Here is a 20,659-nt window from a genome sequence, read left to right on the forward strand (position 1 = left end):
TCACTAATCATATAAAAATTCACTTTCAAAAAGTATTTTTCAGCTATTATGCAGTTGTTCAGTCGGTGATGTTACTAAAGGCTTTTTTGTCAATAGAACTTACTAATTCTTCATGAACAGATGCATTTGTTGATGGCCAAAATTATGATGTTGGAGGGACTGCATCATAGCTACCTTAAGATTTCTGGAAGTTCATTTTCATATATTTATGTAGAAATCAAATCGTTTTCAGTTATGTTTTTTATTAGGCAATTATCATATTTACAGATATTGTACACATCATTGTGTGTTTTTAGTTTTGTAAGATGGAAAATTATTTCCTATAGGTCTTTGTGGTTTCTGTTATTTTTCATATTCTTTCTTTTCATAAAACTGTTTTACTTTTACTGAAAATGCTTTCTGTTAAGAGAAGTATTTTTTCATTTTCAATCTACTTAGATGTTTTCAACAGTAACTCTTTGCAGGATCTCACAGTATGAAAGATGCAGAACAGATCTATTTGATCTTTGTATATACATGAGGCACATTTTTAAAATAAAGTCTGTTTTGAATTTGCTGCATTTTTTATACAATGTCAACAGATTGTGCTTGTATAGCTTAGGTATTTCAGTAACAATAGTTTTGGTTTAGTCATTTTGTTGTTAGTTGTTTTTGTTCATTCATTTATAATGAGTGCTACGATTCATGATCCTGCCAGGTGTATGAATTTTTGGAGTATTATGAAAATAAAGTTAATAAATTGTTTGATCGCATTATTACTGGAGATGAAACCTGGATTTCTTATTTGAATGTCGAGTCAAATCAGCAGCCAGTGCAATGGCTGTATTCATTATCTTTTAATCTGAAGAAGTTCAAACAAGAACATCAGTAAAGAAGCTTATGGCTACTGTTTATTTATGGGGCAGAAAGGGTGTTTTGTTTGTTCAAATTAGTGATCGCAGAACTCCTGTGATTGTTAAGAATCACTGAACATTAAAAGATTGTAGAAGGGCTATAAAAAATAAACATCGCATGCTATTCTGTGGGATTTTGTTTTTTCATAACAATGCCTGGCGACAAGCAGCAAATCAGGTGTGAGGCAACTGGAAAACTTCCAATTCTGGACGTAATGGAAGGAAAACATCCATTCTGTAGCCCTGACTTAACTCCCAGCAATTTATTTTCTTTTTCTTCACCTTAAACAGAGGCTTGCATCACAAAGGTTTGACACTGACAATGAGTTGAAAAATAGTGTTACTGCTTGGTTTTAAGTCACTGTAGGTAGAATTTCTAAAAGAGGAAATGAAGAAGCTAGTGGAACTATGAGAAATGTGTAGAAAAGTAGTAAATAAATTAATTTTATACACAAGTAATAAAATTTGTTTATATTTTTTCAGTTCTGTTTATAGGTAGATTTCATAAGAAAGCTACCTATTGTAATGGGTACCATGATTCGACTTCGGGAAAATTTCAACATCTTCGCGTTTCACATCCCCAGACCCCAAAACCACCATCAGTCCAAAAGTTTATTTATATATATATTTATACATTTCACTTGTGGACATGATAACTGCCATAATTTTGTACCAATCACTTTCAAATTGATACATAAAATATAATGACCAAAAATCTTGGTCAAGTTTATTAATGGGCAAAATCGGATCATGGAGGTGAAAATGGGGATCTTTTTCGAAAAAATGAAATATCGCTATAACTTTCTTATTAAGTAAAATATCAAGTTTGTTTAAAGTTCCTACTATTCTTTGGATAAGTGCCTAAAATTTATTTAGCAAAAGTTGTTTGATATTGCCAACCATTGGCCTAGGGAGTGGAAAAAATGGGGTTTTGAAGACAAAAACACCTTCTTTAATAGCCACAGTATCGAATCTGTTGAAAGTGGTTGTTAGTCCTGTAAATATTACCTACAAATTTTGTCTGAAATAATTTTTGATATGACCACCTCTTATGGCAAGGGATGATCAACGTATTGTTGGAATTGTAACAAGAATAGGCTTCCTATATGCTAAACATGTGAAACTTGTTTACATATGAAACCATTGTTGTATTGAGTGAATTTGAAGTGAATGCATTTAAACTGCTGTGACTTAGTACTGTGTATATTTTATTTTTGCAAGTGACAATATTTTATTGTCAAGAAGTGTGATTTTTCTGTGTGTTATTCTGGTTTAATGCGAAAATATGTAAATATACCAGACTTAAGGTGATTTTTATTTCATTTCGCACATGATCTGAATTACTGACATTTAAAATGAGATTATTGTTGTATTATTAATTGTTTTAGAGAGCTTTTAATAACAACTAAATAGGAACAGTTTGTTCCTTTTCCTTATTTCTTCAATTCTACTGCATCTTGACTTAGATATCTAAAAACTTCTTTTAAAATTCATTTTCATGGCTTTAAATTTCTTTAATATCCTTATTTTGTATTCATTAAAAACAACTCAAACTTTCTAGTGTTGGCTGCTTTTTTATATTGCTTATTCTTTAAGTTCTAAATGATTTTAAAAAAAATTTTTATATATTGTGAAATATGTTGTAATTTGTGCTTGTTTTTCTTTGAGATAGATAAGAGGATGAAATAGGAGATGAAAAAATTCTTCAACTGCAGGAACTCAAATTTATGATCAGCTGATTTGAAAGCCTCGTATTGTTATCCATAACTTAAATTTAAATCCAGTTAGTTTAAATTAAAAGTTCAGTAGTGTCGTAATTTTTCATAGGTACAAGGTTATAATAACATTTAAGAATGGGTTGTTTGATTTACAACAGTGTAAGTAGATTAATAATGATTTTCTATTAAACTTAACCTGTCTTCAGTGATGTCTTGTTTCTAAGCTAATTCAGTCTGCATATAAAGAAATTTTTTATTTATTGTATTGACCTCGAACAAATATACATTTTAATGAAAAAGGTTATTATTTCTAATATTGTGTAATATATTACTATGTTACATAGTAACATAATTTTACATAATTTATATGTGCATGAATGTGAGTAAGCAAGTGAGCCTGTGTGTATGTGTGTGTATAGTATATATATTGGTCCAGCTGGTAATTTTCACATGCTATGAAATTCATTTCTCATCAGTATAGTATATAAACAAAATTATTTTATTTCATTTTTTTGTTTCTGCTGATTGATTTTTATTTTATTTCAGAATACACCAGCAGCCTTAAGGAATCATTAATTGAAATTTATAATGACAGGTAAACAGCTTTTTATTTACAGTACTTCAAATCATATGTATTACACAATTGCAAATTAACTTAGTTTCTGTTAAGAATAATAAATTTTATGCATGATTGTTTTATTACTGCAGTAGTTAATCCATTAAATACCCTTCTTTCTCACATATCTAAATAATTTTTATGCATCAGTAATCTATTTTCCATCCTTTTGTTAAACCTGCTAAGCTCTAAGGAAGAATGATTTCTTGTTCAGCTTTATTTAAAGTTAAATTGTGCTTTCAAATTCATCTACATGTGGTCATCAGCCTGATGGTTAGTTTAAGCTCTCCAGTGCTACTACTAGCTTATATAGAAACCTATGAAGCTCTAGGTAACTGTACTACACAAGAAATAAAAGGTAACGGCAAGTTTCTTCCTCCTATTCAGAATAATAAATTATCAAAAAATAATTTTAGTAGTCACATATAAAAATGTACACAACAGAATTCATGTACCTCCACCATATTCTTACTGACAGTCACTTGTAAGATTTAAAATCTGCCTTTTTGATGTAAATTTTAAACCATTATTTCTTATCTTGTAAATGCAAATTTGTTACGCGCTCTACCTGGGTTCAGCCATTACCATTGTATTGTTCTACTTGGATGATATTATCATCTAAATATTTAAAATAAAAAGAATTACTGAAAGAATTTTAGATACCATAAAATTTACTCTCCACTTATATAAAGTTGGATATGTACACTTGCTGATTTTGTGTATTCATAAATTACTAATTTACATCTTCAAAAATTATAAAACTGGGATTAACATGGATTGTATTTTAAATAAAATAAAATCTAACAACTTATTTGAACAGTCATCTGACTATGGCCATGGAAGTACAAAGATAAACAATCTGTTGATCTTAAAGAATGTTAACAAATAAATCTTTAAAGGTAAAATGGATTTTTCAATATTTTTACATTTTAATTTTATAAAACTGCTAATGTTTAATGATAACAAAAACAAATTTATTTATTACATTTAAAAAATACCTGTTGTAGTGTTTACAGCAGATATTGTGATTATCTTCAATGACTAATATTACTGTTGTTTTAAAACAGTTAATAAACTGATGTTATTGTTCGTTTTTTTTTTTTTTTAATTAGGAAATAAGTGATTAAAAAGTGGGTTAAATTGAAATTGTCTGTTTGTTTAGTATAGAATTATTGTAATTTTTATGTTTGAGTATGACAAACATTGACATTCTCCACAGACATCTTGGGGAATGTCATGATTGTTGTTAAGTTACATATAAGATATATATATATTTAACATATTCAGACATTATTAAATATACAATAACAATGTACTAAATGGAAAGATGGTGTTTCCTAATTCAAGAAACTGCCAGCAGTAATATCAGTTGATAAACAATGAGATGCAACAGCATTGGTCATTGAAGGTGGCGGCTGCAAAAATGACTGAAAGTGTTTATGACATTGGTTTAAAAATGTTCTTTAAAAAAAAGTCTTTTTGATCATTTGTTTTTTTTAGATAACTTTTTTATCAGTTCAACTATTCTGTTTCAGAAGGAAGGAAAATGATTACAGTACTCCATTTAGTATCAAAAAATCTGATACAAGTTCACCTAATTTGAATGAAGAATCAAAACCCAAAGACATTCAATGTGATACTCCACTCTTAAAGATACCACATGTTCATTTATGGCCAACAAGCAGATCAGAAGAAGGTCCTTTTAGAGAGAAAGATATATTTTCCAATGACAGTCAACTGAGTGATGGTAAGATTCAAGAAAAAACATAATATGTTTAGATTTTGGTGCTAAACCAACCATTAAAAATTTTTCTATTAATTTAAAAATTATTTTATTACAGCTATTTAACAAATAATGTAGTGTGCAAAACTCTTGTAATAAAATCAATGGAATTTAAGTTTTGGGAGCACTACTTTTGCTGTTTGTGAATTAGTGAAAAACAAATGATATGGATTTAAGCTGTACAAACCAGTTACATTACAACATATCTATCAATATAATATATTTCTAATTCTTCATATCAGTACACATAATTTGCATAAAAGGAAGTACAGCAAATTGAAACAGATTTCATTTACTTATCATGGCTGTTAAACTTGTTTTATCTTTTTTAATATTTCATTTTGTTTGCATTTATTTTCCTCTTTCTTTTTTCTTTGTTTGTTCTATGAGATACAACATTATTAACTTCATGAAAAGGCATACTTAAAAGTGTAAGATGTAGCAAACTTAGGTTACATATGGCAGAATGAACTCCATGTGATACTTCCATATGTCACACAATTCTGACAGTCAGTGAGGATTTCCTTAAAGAAATTTTAAACTGTTTTACGTGGTTCTTTAGCTTCTGGTGGAAATTAATTTATTATAATGTATATTTGAATTGATCAATGCAAAATCGTTAATTGTTAATGCATTGCTTTCATCCTGAGTAGATAGAACCTGATCTCCCAAGGGATTCCATTGGGATACAATAGCCTGGAGGAGATGATGAAGGATTCCTTTAGATGGGAGTTGTCTAATTTTGTATTTGATGGTTAGATTCTCTCTTCTCACTATTAATCCTCTTTTCTTATTTTTGATCCTAGCCTCCCCATTGGTGTCCTTTGGTTTCATGTAGATGCTTAATGGACCTTGGTTATGATGTGAAAGTTCCTAGAGATATTACACCTTTGATATTTATGTAATTTGGTAAGAGGACTCTGGTTGCCAATATTTCTGGGACTCTGTATTTTTTGCAATGGCTAACCATGAACCAAGATACTTATCAAGAGTAAAGTGGTGCTCCTAATCTCTCCTAATAAATACATACCTAAGTTAGAAAAAAGAAAGTCCTTATCTGTTGAAATGCAGTTAACTAGGAAAAGTGATTAAAGAAGGAAGTGCAGGAGGATAAATGCATTTCAGTTATACAATTGAAGGACCTGATATTTTAAGTTGACTGATAAATGCAAAGTTGGATTGTAGTGATGATAGCCAACATTCCAAAAAAGAGAGATACTTAAACAAAGACACAGTATTGCATACATTGTTACATTATATAGAAATTGAACATCAAGTATTTTCTGCAAAAAAAATATGGTCAGATTTATTCTATCAAAACCATTTGGTAACTTTGAGGCATTGTTTGTATTTATATTTTTGTTTGAAATATATGTCATATCTGTTTGTAAAATTAAGTGTATGTCATTCAAGATTTTTATAAAAAAAAACATAAACATCACAATTGATTTTGTATCAACAAACTGACTTATTACTCATTACATTTCTGGATCATCGGACCAGGATTGTGTTGATAATTATAACCAGATTACAGAAAGTTGGTGGAAAGTTTTGAGGAGCAGCCAACATTAATATACTGTATATTTTTTCCAGCCAAGACTCACTCTGTCTGCCTCAAAAGTCATAAATAATGACTTCATTTTTTCAAATATATTTGGAAAAAGAAATCATTATTATGGCCTTAAGGAAAATATGAATTTTAAATACCTAAAGCACATCAGTCAGTCTTATTTTAACTATGTTTAAATTTGCATCAATAAATATAGGCCCTACCAGTCGTCCACCAACAATACCTGCCCATGCATTTATTTTGATAAGATACTGTATATGTGCCTCATAGTTCAATTGTAGATTTATATCAGTGTGGTATTGACAATTATGGAGATTTATATTGCCATTTAAAAAAAGGTGTGGCCTCTTCACTAAAAACTATGTTGTTAAATAAATTAGGACAAATATTGTACAAATGTACAAATATTGTTCATCATAATTTCACAGAATTCAAGTCTAAGATCTTCATCTTCATTGTTCAAATGATTCTGTATTTTAGCAATGATACTACACAATGAAATAGAATATCATCTCCTTTTTGGGGGGTGACCCAGACGCTGTAACTGAGATATTTTAAATGGTAACAGCCTTTAAAAAGTTAACCAATCCCTACCAAACAAATGAATAATATGCTGGGTTTGGTTTAAAATCCAGCATAAATATACTGGATTAAATATTTGAAATATTAGATTTCAAATTATATTAATTTAAATTGGTGGCAATTTTTTTAAATTTATGTTGATGTTAAATGTTACATTTCACAAGCTCCATTTATCTTTATTAAGTTCTTGCACCAGGCCAGTTTTAAAGGGTTTAAAATTTCCACTTTTTGATGTTTGAATCACTGAACTTTGGCTAATGTTATGGTCTCGTGCTGGTGTTCAAGTCAAGGAATGAAGATTCGCAATAAATTCTTGCATAATTTCTAATGATTTGTTATTATTTGTTGCAGATTTAGGCCTTCCTAGTTTTCCCCTATTATTAATGCTCCCTGTTTCTTCAAACATTTGTTGGTTTTTGACACTGTACCTTTTGAAGTAGGGTTATAATTATTATTAAATGTTGCACTGAACAATTCAAAAACTTAATTATACAATCTAACTCTATTTCCAAAGCCCCTCATTATTAAAAATTGTGACCCTCATCTGTTCACTAAATGACCTTTTGACAGCATTGTTAGAAGATGGCACAGAAAAAATTAATTCAGTAAAAAGCAATTAAAAATAGGAAAAAAAAAGGTAAATAATAAAAGTGGCACACAAATGTAGTAAAGGTAGACAAATCAATTAGCCAACTGATCACAATAAATTCTCAAAAGAAGCTAACTGTGAAGTAATGAAATATCTAAATGGAATATTACACAATAGTGATGTAAGTCTCATTATAATCAACATGATTGGGTGACAATATTTTTATTTATTTACTCATTAAATTTGAATGAAAACAATTTTTTATGTTGGAAATAACATTTTTTTTAATTAAAAAAAAATTTAATTTAATTAAGTTTAAATTCTTTTTATTTAATTTTATTATTTAAACTTAGTAATTTAATAATTTTCACAATCCAAACTTTATCCTGCCATTTTAGGTACAAACATTGTACTAACTTTTTGTTTATAACATTTTTCTTGTCTTGACCTTTAAAATTATGTCTCACACAAAGGGTATTACCATTAAAGTATTAAGTATTTGAGTTACAGCCCCTGGGCCGCCATCCCATAAGATGGGGTTGAAATTCTATTTCTCGTCAAAAGGTAAAGTAGTTGACTGATGATACCTTATCCTAAAAGTTACAGTATTCTATCTGGAATGGTTATAAAAACATTTTTGAGGGGGTTTCAGTACTTTTGACACACACACACACACACAGTGTGGTGTGTGTGTGTGTGTGTGTGTGTGTGTGTGTGTGTGTATGTGTATGAACCTTTGGTTGAAAATATATTTTCAACCAAACATGATGTATATGTGCTGCTTGGAATTTGGTTTGTTTACGTAATATTTGCTATGAGAGCATCATGTTTGAACTTGCACATGATATGGTTTGAACACATCATGCTCTTAGCAGTATAATAGAGGCGTAAGTGATTACAGAATGTCAGTTTAGTTTCAAATGCGAAGCATGCGTCTGGTGCCTTTATTTTAGTTTTTAAAAGCATAGTTTCATTTAAAATAATAATAATTGAGGTTTTGATTTTTTAGTGCAGTCAAATTGCATACCTGTTTTTTTTTCATTTAGATTCTTATGCAAAATGGATAAATTTGTGAGAAAATAAAGGGATCATCTACAGCCAGTGAAATGATTGCTAAAAGAAACGATTGTACAATGACAGATATTTAAATTATGGTTTTGCCTCACTGGATGGAAAGCTATAGTGCGTTGATTGCTCTGATGAAAGTCCTCTCTGATGAAAGCATAAAGGCATCAAGATGAATTCGACACTTGGAAACTAAACATCCAGATCATAAAAGCAAACCTTTGGAATTTTTTGAAGGAAAATTACCTACTTTGAGAAATCAGCAAGTTTCTATTTGTAAATTAAGTCTTCCTGATAAAAGTACACTTGAAGCAAAAAGATTATGTATTTTATTATTGTTTTATTTTTGATTATTTTTATTTCATCGCATTAAAATAGCTAAGATGTTCAAACCTCATACAATTGCAGAAAAAACTCATATTGCCTGCAGCAGTTGATATGGTCAGTGTTTTAATAGGCATGGAAGAAGCAAAAAGATTGAAAAAAATTCTGCTTTCTAAAGACACAGTATCTAGTCGAATCAGTGCCGATGTTCATGATGTTCTGCCGATGTTTGTGATCAGGTAATTCAACAAGTGAGTTCAAGTGAGATTTTTACTATTCAGTTTGATTAATCAACAGATGGGACAAACATTTCTCAATTCTTATGTTTTTGTTAGATATGAATGGGACAGATCAATCAAAGAAAATATGTTGTTTTGCAAATCAATACTAGGTCATACAAGAGGGCAATGTCTTTTTGATGTTTTTTTTATGAAGCTATGAAAACTAAAACATAGATTGGACAAAATGTATTGCAGTATGTAGTGATGGTGCAAAGGCGAAAGAACAGTGGATTTCTGGAAAAATTAAGATCAGCTTATACCAAGTGTGGATGCACTGCTGCTTTCTTCACAGACATACTCTTGTCACAAAAAATACGCCAGAAAATCTCAAATTCTTTGTAAAGCTGTAAAAATGGTTAATTTTATTAAAAGTCAACTGTAAGTGAATAGACCGTTTACTAAACTATGTGATGAAATGGGCAAAAAGAAAAAAAACTTCTTTTCCATATAGAAGTCAGATGATTTTCATGGGAGAAAGTGTTCATTGGAATTTAATATTCATTGGAGATTAATTAATATTTTTCCAGGATAAACTAACACCATCCCCCAATGTTTACAGAATAATGAGTATTTGTTGTTGTCGGCTTACTTAGCTGATGTATTTTTGCATTTAATCAAATTGAATGTGAATTGATAAGGACATGATAGAAATATTTTATTAATGACAAGGATCATGTTTTCATTAAGAAGCTTGGTATCTGGATCATTTTCCTTCAAAGCAAAAATTTTGATATTCTACTCACTTCTGATTATATTGGAAAAAATTTGGGTAGAGAAGACATTATTATTCACCACAGTTTGGGTAGTATGAAGATGCACTTGCATGAGCGAAAAATTCAGTTGGTGGAATATTTCCCAGAGAATAAAAATAATCTCTCAAAAAGATGGGTACTGTATCCATTTAGTGAAAACGTTGTAGCTGCCAAGTTACCAGTTGAGATTTACAACCAGTTCATTGAAATGTCTGCCGATAAAACGTTATTACAATTGAGATCTGAAGATTTAGATACATTTTGGCTTGCTCATTGAAGTGAATATGGAAATTTAGTCACAGAAGCATTGAAAATATTAATCTTTTTCACCATATCTTACCTCTGTGAAAAGGGTTTTTTGTCTACGGTTGCACTAGAAACTAAATATCAGATCACTTGAAAATGATTTGCTTTTGTGTGTTTCTAACATATATCCATGTACGGAGAATGTTTAAAATTAAAAAGAAATGCAACCATCTCATTAATTTATTCTCTTTATATGTATTCTTATAAATGTAGATAAAATGTTTACAATAAATAATTTTTTCTCAAATTAATTTCATTATTGTTTACATATAAACTTGTTGGCTAGTTTCCTGACCCCCCTATCATATCATTGTGACTTCCAAGTTGAGAAACGCTGGTCTAATTGATGTATCATAGGTGTAGTATTTCTTTACCTCTTTCTGATGCACATTTTTTTTTCAAAACTATGTCTTATTTTAAGGCACATTGTACCACACTGCAATTTTTTTTTATCAACCTTTCATTTGGATTGGGTTAGTATCATTCACGTTTTATTTGATTATTCTGCAGCACTGAGGTTCTAATTTAGTTGAACACTTTTAATTGGATTTGAATGAAATCCAATAGTACTAATTAGTACTGAAATTAATAGTACTCTTTTGGGAATGGTTTATCCAAAAAAAAGACTAGGTCTATCAGACCAACTTTCAAAACTGTAATTAGTATAATACTCAAAATAAAAAAAGGGAAAATAAAATGATTATAGAAAAAATAATTACATGATTATATAAAAAATTATGAGTAAAAAATTAATATTTTAGCTTCATAATGATTTAATATTTTATAAAATATTAAATTTATTTTGGTTTTAAATACTTTAAGATTTCATTTTGTGTTTGCGCTATGTCAGATAGAATTTAATTATTTTGACCTAAACTTATTGCTGATATTTATTTATATCATTATTTTTCTGCATCTTTTTTATGCTCAAAAAATAAGTATACTTTGTGTGTGTCCATCCAGCTGTTTGGATGATAATTCTTGGATAAAACAATTTATAAAATGTCAAGAAATTTTTTATATGGCATTAAGTTATCAGATGAGTTTGAGGATGATTGGATTTCAGCTAAAATTTACTAGTTTAATGTAAAATATTTATGTACTTATAAAATATTTGTCTTTCTTTGTTTGATGTCAAACATTTTTTATCAGGATTTCCCACTGCCCAGTGTGTCTGCACAGTACAGTGCTTTACTTCTAGCCTTTATACATCTCTAGTTCAGGTTTGATAATCACACCTGATTTTTTAAATTACTAATTTAGTTTTCATTAAACATGTGTTACTAATTTTAATTTACTTTCAATTGTATTATTTTTAATTTGAATATTTTTCTTTAGATTCATTAAAAATAGTTGACTTTTTACTTAAACTTTATACATACTTTTTGTATGCAACTCAAGTTTTTGATTTTATGTGAATAAATATTGGTACAGCAGAAATGAATTATAACAAAACAAGACTATTTTGTTTTGTAACACTAGTAGTTTAGTAACAAAAAATAGCTCACCTGCTGGCTGCTTTTAATATTTTTAAAACAGTTTCCTTTCAACCCCGTTTAACCCTACAGTTCTTCCATTGCTGAAAACATTTCTGAAAGTCTTCTTTTGATGTGGCTTTTAACTGTGCTGTCAGATGTTTGTTTATGTTCTCTCATTTCTTAAATCATGACCTTTTAGCAGTATCTTCAGCATAGGTAACAACCAGCAATTGTAAGGAGCCATGTCTAATGAGTAAGGAGTCTGGATAATCTGGGGAACTTCATGCTTGGCCAAGAAGTCCTGGATCAGATCAGATAAGATGTTGAGAATGAGGATGTTGTCATGATGCAGTTGTCTTGTTCTGTGATTTCCATATCTGGTCTATTGTACTGAACCAGGCCATGAAGACAATTGAGAATATCTAATTAATACTATTTGTTAATAGTTTTAGTAATTTTCTGTGATAAAACTTAACACTTTGTTTTTGATATCCAGATTTTTCTCAGTACGGCAAAAATCAATATTATGACTGAAGTCTGACCACTTTTAAACTGGTTATACTAATATTTAATTTTTATAATTCCCATAATGTTATTGCTGAAAACCTGCTGAATTTTTGACTTGCTTCAAAGTGGGTCCAAACTTCTGACAAAACTGCTATATCATTCTCAGTGTGTTTCATTACTGCTCACAAAGTAAAAATATGATAACATAAAATATTATTAATTTATAAATGCATCAGTGACTTCCTGGAAGTAGACTGGTTCATTCTATGAAGCTTTAAAAAAGATGCTTACCATGCTGAGTATTGCCATTATCCAAATACTTTCTGAAAAAAGAATATGATCAATTACTTTTCGAACAGACCTTGTTTATAACTTTGTACATATGAATTATGCCTAAAACAGAACCTTTATAACTACAAATGTGTAGTTTTAAGACAGTTTACTCCCATTTGTAGTTCTTTTGTATATATCTCAGGAATTGGTGTGTTTTTTAAAATACTCTTATGATTTAAAGTTAAAGCACACTGCTTTCATTTGATATAAAATGGATGTTCATCTGTTTGTCCTAAGGAATTTCTGCTCTTTTTTTGTTGATTATTGTTTATACATTTTTATGCATTCCTTTTCAGATATAATTATAAGAAAACCAAAGAAGTTGTATTCTTGTGGTTTAGAATATTTGAAAGCAGTATATGGAAATTCAGAAGATCATGATGCTTACAAATTGAATTTTGATTTAAAGTCCAATTTTTCTCCAATATTTCAAGATACATCATACAATGTTAAATCAGATCACTGTTTGTCTTATAATATTAAAAGAAATTGTAATGATAATTATGATAAATTATCAACAAATAATTGTTTGTTTGATGAAACCAAAAATTGTGATATAACATGTAATTGTGATTCGTTTGAACCAGATAACTACCTGCAATTTTATCATGGTACTAATGAAAAAAAATATCATAATCCTGATGGTATATTGAATAAAACAGAAACATCCTCTTACACAGTTTGTAAAAATTCTCCAGAATATATATCATTATTGCCTCCAAACCATAAATTAAATTCAAGTTTTTTAAATAAATTGTGTGGTAAACAAACTTCTACAAATGTAAGTATAATTTTATACTGTTATAACTGCTATCTTAGTTTTATTTAAAAAAAAATATATAACTTAGCTAAGAATTTTGTATAGCAGCTAGTCAGCTATAGTATTTACTATACCAAATTCAAGGTAATGTAGTAATCAGCTGGTTTCATGTTCAGTTTCTGTCAAAACAGAACTTTTTTCTCATATAATTTTAATAATATCGCACTGGTTGAAAGTGTGCATTAATGTATGTAGAAGATTATAATGGTAAAGAGAAAATTGGTGATGAATTTATGATTTACTATAATAATTAGGTAAAACTACTTATTTGTTTCCTTGTTTTGAGGTATGTAAATTATGGTCTAACCATAAAAAACTGAAATTTAATTAAGATCAAATCTGTATTTTCTGTTCAAAATTTGAAGATTTTTTTTTTAGCTTGACACATATTTGCATTTTTTAAAGTCTGAGAATAGTAATAGAACAACTTTTTTCAAGTCATAAAAAAAGAGCTGAAAAATTGGTACTGCAGGTTTGGAGAGGTTGATTGGAATTACTTATTTTTCCAATTAAACTGGCTGAGGTTCAAAACTGGCTGTAAGTCCAGTTAAAATTCATCAGATGGTTTTATCCAATCCTACATTGGAATTCAAACCTTCAGTGAATGAGGTCGTTGAAACAAATCTTAAATAAACAAATATCAACAGTACAACATGAAAATCTTACACACAAAAATAAAGGATGACAACTAGACACACTTGAACAAGTTGAAGTATGCAAACATGTAAAAAAACTGCATCTCACTAGGTGCAGCCTAAATCTCCAATTTGTGCTCCAGCTCAAATCTCACAAGAAGTTTGATTTAGAATGAAAGAACTTTGTCTTGTTTCCTAAAGCAGATTAAAAAATAATATTTTTTAAAAGTTTCACTTCAAAATAAAATAAAATGCAATAGATTAAAAAAATTATGATTAATATTTGTAATTGTTCTAGCTGAGAACACATATTTAATTTTTTTGTTTTATCAACCTATCTGAAATTTAACATTTTAAAAATATTTTTTTCTTATTTACTTGAGAAATTTTTATTGTTGAAAAGTAGATTGTCAGAAGAGTACTTGGCTTGTTCAAGATCTGAAATAATTCCATGATTGGAGTCAGTATTCCATACTACTTCTATACACAAAATAACTGAATTCCATTTTTAGAAAAATGGAATTTTCATACGATTTATAAGTCATAAAAAAATGCTGAGAATAGTGAATCTAAAAATTAAATCCTGCCCAGGAAATAGTTGTCATACAAGATACTATATATTCTGAGTATTTTTTTTATATTGTATTATATTGCTCAAACAAATAATTATAAAAGGATATAGGAAAAAATGTACAATTCAGACGTAATAAAATTAATAAAAATAATTTTATTTTGTACACTCTTCTTTTGTACAATCCATTTGTTTTTATTTACTTAAGGACAAAATGGTTTAATTACGATTTCTTACAAAAACAAAGACATTTATTAATAACAAAAAAAATATTTTCATTTTATATTCTATTGAGATTATTTAAATAAATAGATGCATATCTTTTTGGGACTTTCTATTGTTAAGACTACAAGTTATGTTTTTATAGTTTGATGCAAACTGATGAAAATAAAATTATCTTCTCTGGTTTATTTTTTAATGATTAATTTATTATAGTTTTCGAACATATTGTAACGCTGCAATGTTGTGCTATAACTGAAATATCATAACTGAAGTTAATATTACTTCCAACTCTTCAAAAAAATTACATACTTTTTAAAAAAAAAAATATTGATTAATATTTGACTTTGAACAAATAGTTAAATTAATAATGAATTTATTAAATAAAGAATGTAATTTTTCATCTCTAAAAAAGATTAAAAAATGCAAAAAAATATTCTGTTTATGTTTTTGTTGCAATTGATTTTAATAAATGTTTTTACTTATTTATGATTAACAGGTGATGTTAAATGGATCTGGAGATGGTATTCAAATAAGTGAGTCAATACTGACCCTGCCAGCACATGTACCACCTAGGAAGTCACCTGATATTCAGTATTTTCCACGAAAAATGTTTTAATATTTTTGTTGGATTGTCTAGTTTTTAATTATTTCTCTTAAATTGTTAATTAAATTAAGGAATTCTTTCTTTTAATTTTGTGTGTATAACTATGACTTCAAGATTTTTTTCTAAAATAGTTCAGTGATTTTAGTTATTTCAGGGCATTGTCTTTTTGTTGGATGGGGGAATAACTAGGAATCATAATGAGTTTAAGTACTAAATATGAAAAAAAAGAATATCTCTTATATACACAGTTACTGTAGTATATAATTTATTAAATTGATTGTATTTTTTTTAAATCTATTTAGTTATTACTAGAGGACACGTAAGGTAAATGATGTATGTAAAAAAAATTATTTTTATTTGTTGCAACAGGTAATAAATATAATACTTTAAAACTTCCAAACTATATGATGTAACATTGCATCATATTTCAACACTCTGTAACATTATTTAAAAAGATCTGGCCTTGGAAGATACCAGAATGTAGAGTATAGTGGCATGTTTTTATCATTGTATTTTTCATAAGTATTGATATTTTTCATGAAGTAAAAAAAATAAAAATTAAGTTATATGTAGTACATACAACTATTTACATTTAATATTTTGATTTTTATATTCACTTCACTTTAATTATTTTATATTGTATTATTATTTTTTTAATTTTGATAAAGTTAAAAATATTTTTTGTTATAAATTTCATTATGTACAAATATATTTTTAATTAAAAATTTTCAAATTACACTATTTTCTTAGAAATTATGATTGGTATCAGCTAGTTACAATGATACAACACTATTGTTAAGTTATATTTACCTTTGTTTAAATACAATTAATTCAGTTTTTTACAAAAAAGTACTATTTATTTATTTATTTGATAATTTGATCACATTATCATTTTCATTCGGAAAAGCTAATTCATTGTGTAATGTATAAAAGTCATCTGGTTCACAGTAAAGAAGTGAATCCTACTAATCAGCGATACATACAAGTCACCTCTTTATTGTTGAAAAAAAAAATAAATGAATAAATAAAAACATTTTTAATGTAAAATAATAAATTTAAGTAAGGTAAAGGATAAAGAAATGGTTTGTATTTATTATAAAAGAAGTTTAGCGACTTGAATGGAAATGTTCACGTTAATTCCACAGTGTGTATTCCTATTTGTGCTAAGTAAAGTTACTAAAATTTCAGAATCATTCCTCTTTGAACAGGTATAACTTTTTTATTTCTGAATAGCAATTCTTATAATCTAATTATTTTATATGTTTTCTGTTTGCTTTTCTAGGTAGGTGTGTATAAAAGAGCTTTATGTCATTAAACAGTTTTTTCTTTAATTACAATAATCAATTAGTTTGGTAAATATAATAAATATAGAACTTCAAATAAGTAAAATTATGTAACGAAAATTTCCACTTTACAGTGATTTAAAAAAATTATTACAAAAAATGATACTGTTTAAAAAAATTTTATCATACCAAATTAGTAAACTCTCTTACTGAAAATTCATGTATCTTTTTCCTGGATAAAATTGTTCGTATTAAATATTTGTATTTTTTTTATTTTTAATTGTTTTCAGTGAAAATTAAAAAGTAATATGAATTAATTATTTACACGGATAAGATTTTACCCAATTTCAAGAATACAGGAAGAGTTAACCGATTGGAGGAGTTAACACAAAGTTATTACATAGCATCATAAAAAACATATCACTTTAAAATTGTTTAAAGTTCATTTTAAAATAAAATCTTTAAACCTAGTTAATAATGCAATGTAAATAAATCTATGTCTTTTTGACAAATAACTTAAATTGATCTAAGCTATTGACTAGCACAAAAAAATTGTTTCATTTAGAAAAAAAAGAAAGCCCTCAGTAATTAAAATAAAAGTGTTCTGAATAAATGTGTTCATAACATTACAAGCCTTGATTGTTAGTACATATGACATGTTAATTTCCATGACTTTAGTGGGTATAAGCGACTTTATATGAATCATAAATCACTCCCAAAAATAAATGTAACCATAACTAAAAATAACAAACTTCCAAAGTGAGGATCGAAGTAGTTTCCTATTGCCTTCTTTACAAATTCAGTTATACAGTTGCACATCAGCAAGTCAGGCCCACTGAAATGAAGGCGTTTTCAACCCTGTAAGTGACATCTGCATTTTATTCATTGCAGGGATCAGTTATATAGTAAACATTATTGCTTTCAGAGAAAGCAACTCCGACTGGTGAAGTGCAAGATTACATCAGGTGTTTTACATGCAGCATAGTCATGAAAGTGACCAGCACAAAGTGTAAATTGTAGGCCTTGTTTTTTATTATTTAAGTTCTTAATAGAATGCACAAAGTGGAGAAAATATTATGTATGTTCTTTTTTTGTTTTTCTATGATTAAGTCTCCCAAATAAGTATTTACTTGAGTTCCTGGTAAAAATATTATATAAATTAAAAAATAATTTTAAATAGTGTTTCATTTTTATCTTTATATTTTTATAAACTTTTTTTATATTATAAAAACATGTAGAAACATTATATACACTTTACACAGAAATTAAGAAATTTACTGTAATAATAATAGTAATATTTTTCTTTTTACTAAATTTATTATAAAGTAAATAATGTTGTTTGTGAATAATATAATTTATTAGAATAGAGTAGAAAATTACATTTTAAAAATATGGAATATTTTATTTTCTTATCTCTTTCCTAAATGAGTGAAAGTTAAGTTTTTGTTAGATATTATTAATTCCTTCTGAGAATTATTATAAAAACATTGTTACTTCTGGCCAATCAACAATCATTACATTTGGAAATATTTAATTAATGTTTGTCCAGCTAGCTAGATAACTAAAATGTTGAAGATGAATGGTTTGTTATCTTGTAAAGGGACAGTAATTGGGTATTATAATAATAAAAGGAGGGAAGTAGTGTATTTGCTATCATCGTCATTTCCTTTTATTTGATGTGCTAGTTGAAGGACAAATTATAAATGAGGGGGTGTTTCTCTTTTATTTCCGTTATGTTTCTATATTTCATATTAATAACTAACTGATCATTTGTTTAAAAAAATGAACATCTTTGGGTATTTTTCATTAATTATTGTTTTATCACATCTTCCGACATTCTTAGGTTCAGATTTGTTTTATAAACGTTATTCACGTGGTAAGTTTGTTTATTATAATATTTTTGTTTTAAAAAAAAATTATTTTTAAGTATATTCTTAATAAATAATGTGTGATCTTTATGTAACTTAATAAAAAAAGATATTGATAAAAACTATGAAATTATATATTCCATATGAATATTCATTCATATGAAATTATATATTCATTTTTACACCTGAAAGAAATAAATTTGCTATAATAATCTTATTTTACTAAATTTAATATTTTTATGTTTTCTTGGTGTATTTGAATTTAAAAGTGTATCCTGCTTCTCATTTATAAATCTGATTGTACTGTATTTTTTTTTGTGAGAATAGCATGTAGTAATTTATTCCAGCTAGATAAATATATAAGAGGATTTTTCTCCCATAATGAATTGAAATTACATTTTCATAGTATTTTCAATGAAAATTAAAAATACATTTTTACTACAAATATTGTTTTATACTATATTTCCTACTGTTTCTTATATCTGAGTCAGATTTAAAGCATATGATGTGTAAGGCACTAGCCAGTGTTACTTATTATTCAACCAGTCCCTATGGTGAATAGAATGAAGGTTTCATTTACAGAACTCTATGTTGCCTGCATTTTGGTTGCCTTGATAATATCAGATGTATATTTGGCTTAGTGAAGAAGGCAACAGGAGACTACTCCACTACTCACTTTCTTCAGTAAAGAATAAAGGTAATGGGAAACCACTAAACTATTAATCTTCCTTGATAGCCTGGCATGGGAAACTTTATTTTTGAAAATAATAATTTTATTTATTTTTAAATAATTTAAAACTAATTTTTTTTAAATTATTATTTATTTTTGAAAATAAATAATTTTGGCTATAATTTTTAGGAATAACTTGATTCAGTGTCAGGTTATTACTACCATTTTGGTTTTGACAACACACAAATATGAAGATTACATTTTTAAATGGCCAGAAAATTTCATAGGGGAAGTAATCTTTTTTAAAAAAATAATATTAACTTATTTACTACTGTTACAAACCAGTAAAATCAAGTTTGAGAATGGAAGTTTTATTGTTAGAATGGAACATAGATGGCATAAAGTTTTCCAATATCCCCAGACATATTACTAAAAAATAATTCATCATAATGAAGAAAAAAAATATTTTAATATCTTGAAAAAAATTGATTTTAGAAGAATAATAATTACTAATTTAAATTTCTTACATTTTTTGTGTGAAAATAAAATTTTACATACAATTTTTCATTCAGTTGATCAAGAAAAAACCAAATAATAACATGGCATGGAATATTGTTCTTATGAATGTGATATTTCTGTGAATTATTTGTTATCATACTGAATCATCCACCACTATCAGATTGTGGTGGAAAAGAGAACTATATATAAATATATATATATATATATATATATATATCTTTACACTTTTCATTAAATGAAAACTGTTGTAGATAGTGATTACTCTCTACATTACAAGATCTTACTAATTTTTTGAACTACAGTTGACCAAGCTATTTATGCAGTAAGCAAGTGATAAATAATTTTATTTACTATTCACCCCGCTTCCCAAAAACTGGCAGAGTTTTCTTTTAGTCTTATTTCAGAAAAAGAGTTAATGGGAGATTTTTGCTTCTAAATTTTTACCAGTAGGCCTTCAAACCACTTTAAAAAAGTTTTTGCCCAACCCACTTCATAGTCTGTGGTGACAATTACAGCAAGAGTTGATATAAGTAGATGTCAAGCATAGGGCATTGATATCAACAAAAGTCATTCTGTATTCACATTCTGTACTTTTAGTTATTGTATATCTTTAGAAAAGAACAAGTTTCACCGTAATGTCATAATGAATAAGTCTCATAACAATAGTATC

At 27.6% G+C, this 20,659-nt stretch overlaps 2 protein-coding genes across 9 annotated transcripts in view; both read left to right on the plus strand.

Moving 5' to 3' along the window:
* Positions 1-16,438, plus strand: part of LOC142329083 (uncharacterized) — a 43,609-nt gene extending 27,171 nt beyond the window's left edge. For 3 of the 7 annotated variants that reach the window (XM_075373416.1, XM_075373414.1, XM_075373418.1), the window contains 4 exons: positions 3,158-3,206; positions 4,763-4,974; positions 13,094-13,578; positions 15,542-16,437. In XM_075373416.1, coding sequence (XP_075229531.1) covers positions 3,158-3,206; positions 4,763-4,974; positions 13,094-13,578; positions 15,542-15,661 — 866 coding nt within the window. In that variant the 3' untranslated portion in view covers positions 15,662-16,437. Of the gene's footprint in view, positions 1-3,157; positions 3,207-4,762; positions 4,975-8,797; positions 10,611-13,093; positions 13,579-15,541 lie in introns of those variants that run through there. The other 4 variants (XM_075373415.1, XM_075373417.1, XM_075373419.1 and 1 more) reach the window with 4 other exon arrangements.
* Positions 16,439-18,643: 2,205 nt separating this feature from the next.
* LOC142328755 (uncharacterized) overlaps positions 18,644-20,659 on the plus strand; it is a 49,762-nt gene continuing 47,746 nt past the window's right edge. The window contains exon 1 of one of the 2 annotated variants that reach the window (XM_075372772.1): positions 18,644-18,808. In XM_075372772.1, the coding sequence (XP_075228887.1) occupies positions 18,715-18,808 (94 nt within the window). In that variant the 5' untranslated portion in view covers positions 18,644-18,714. The remainder of the gene's footprint in view (positions 18,809-20,659) is intronic. The other variant, XM_075372773.1, reaches the window with a different exon arrangement.

Source organism: Lycorma delicatula, chromosome 8 (assembly GCF_047948215.1).
Source record: "Lycorma delicatula isolate Av1 chromosome 8, ASM4794821v1, whole genome shotgun sequence".
NCBI classification, from domain to species: Eukaryota; Metazoa; Arthropoda; class Insecta; order Hemiptera; family Fulgoridae; genus Lycorma; species Lycorma delicatula.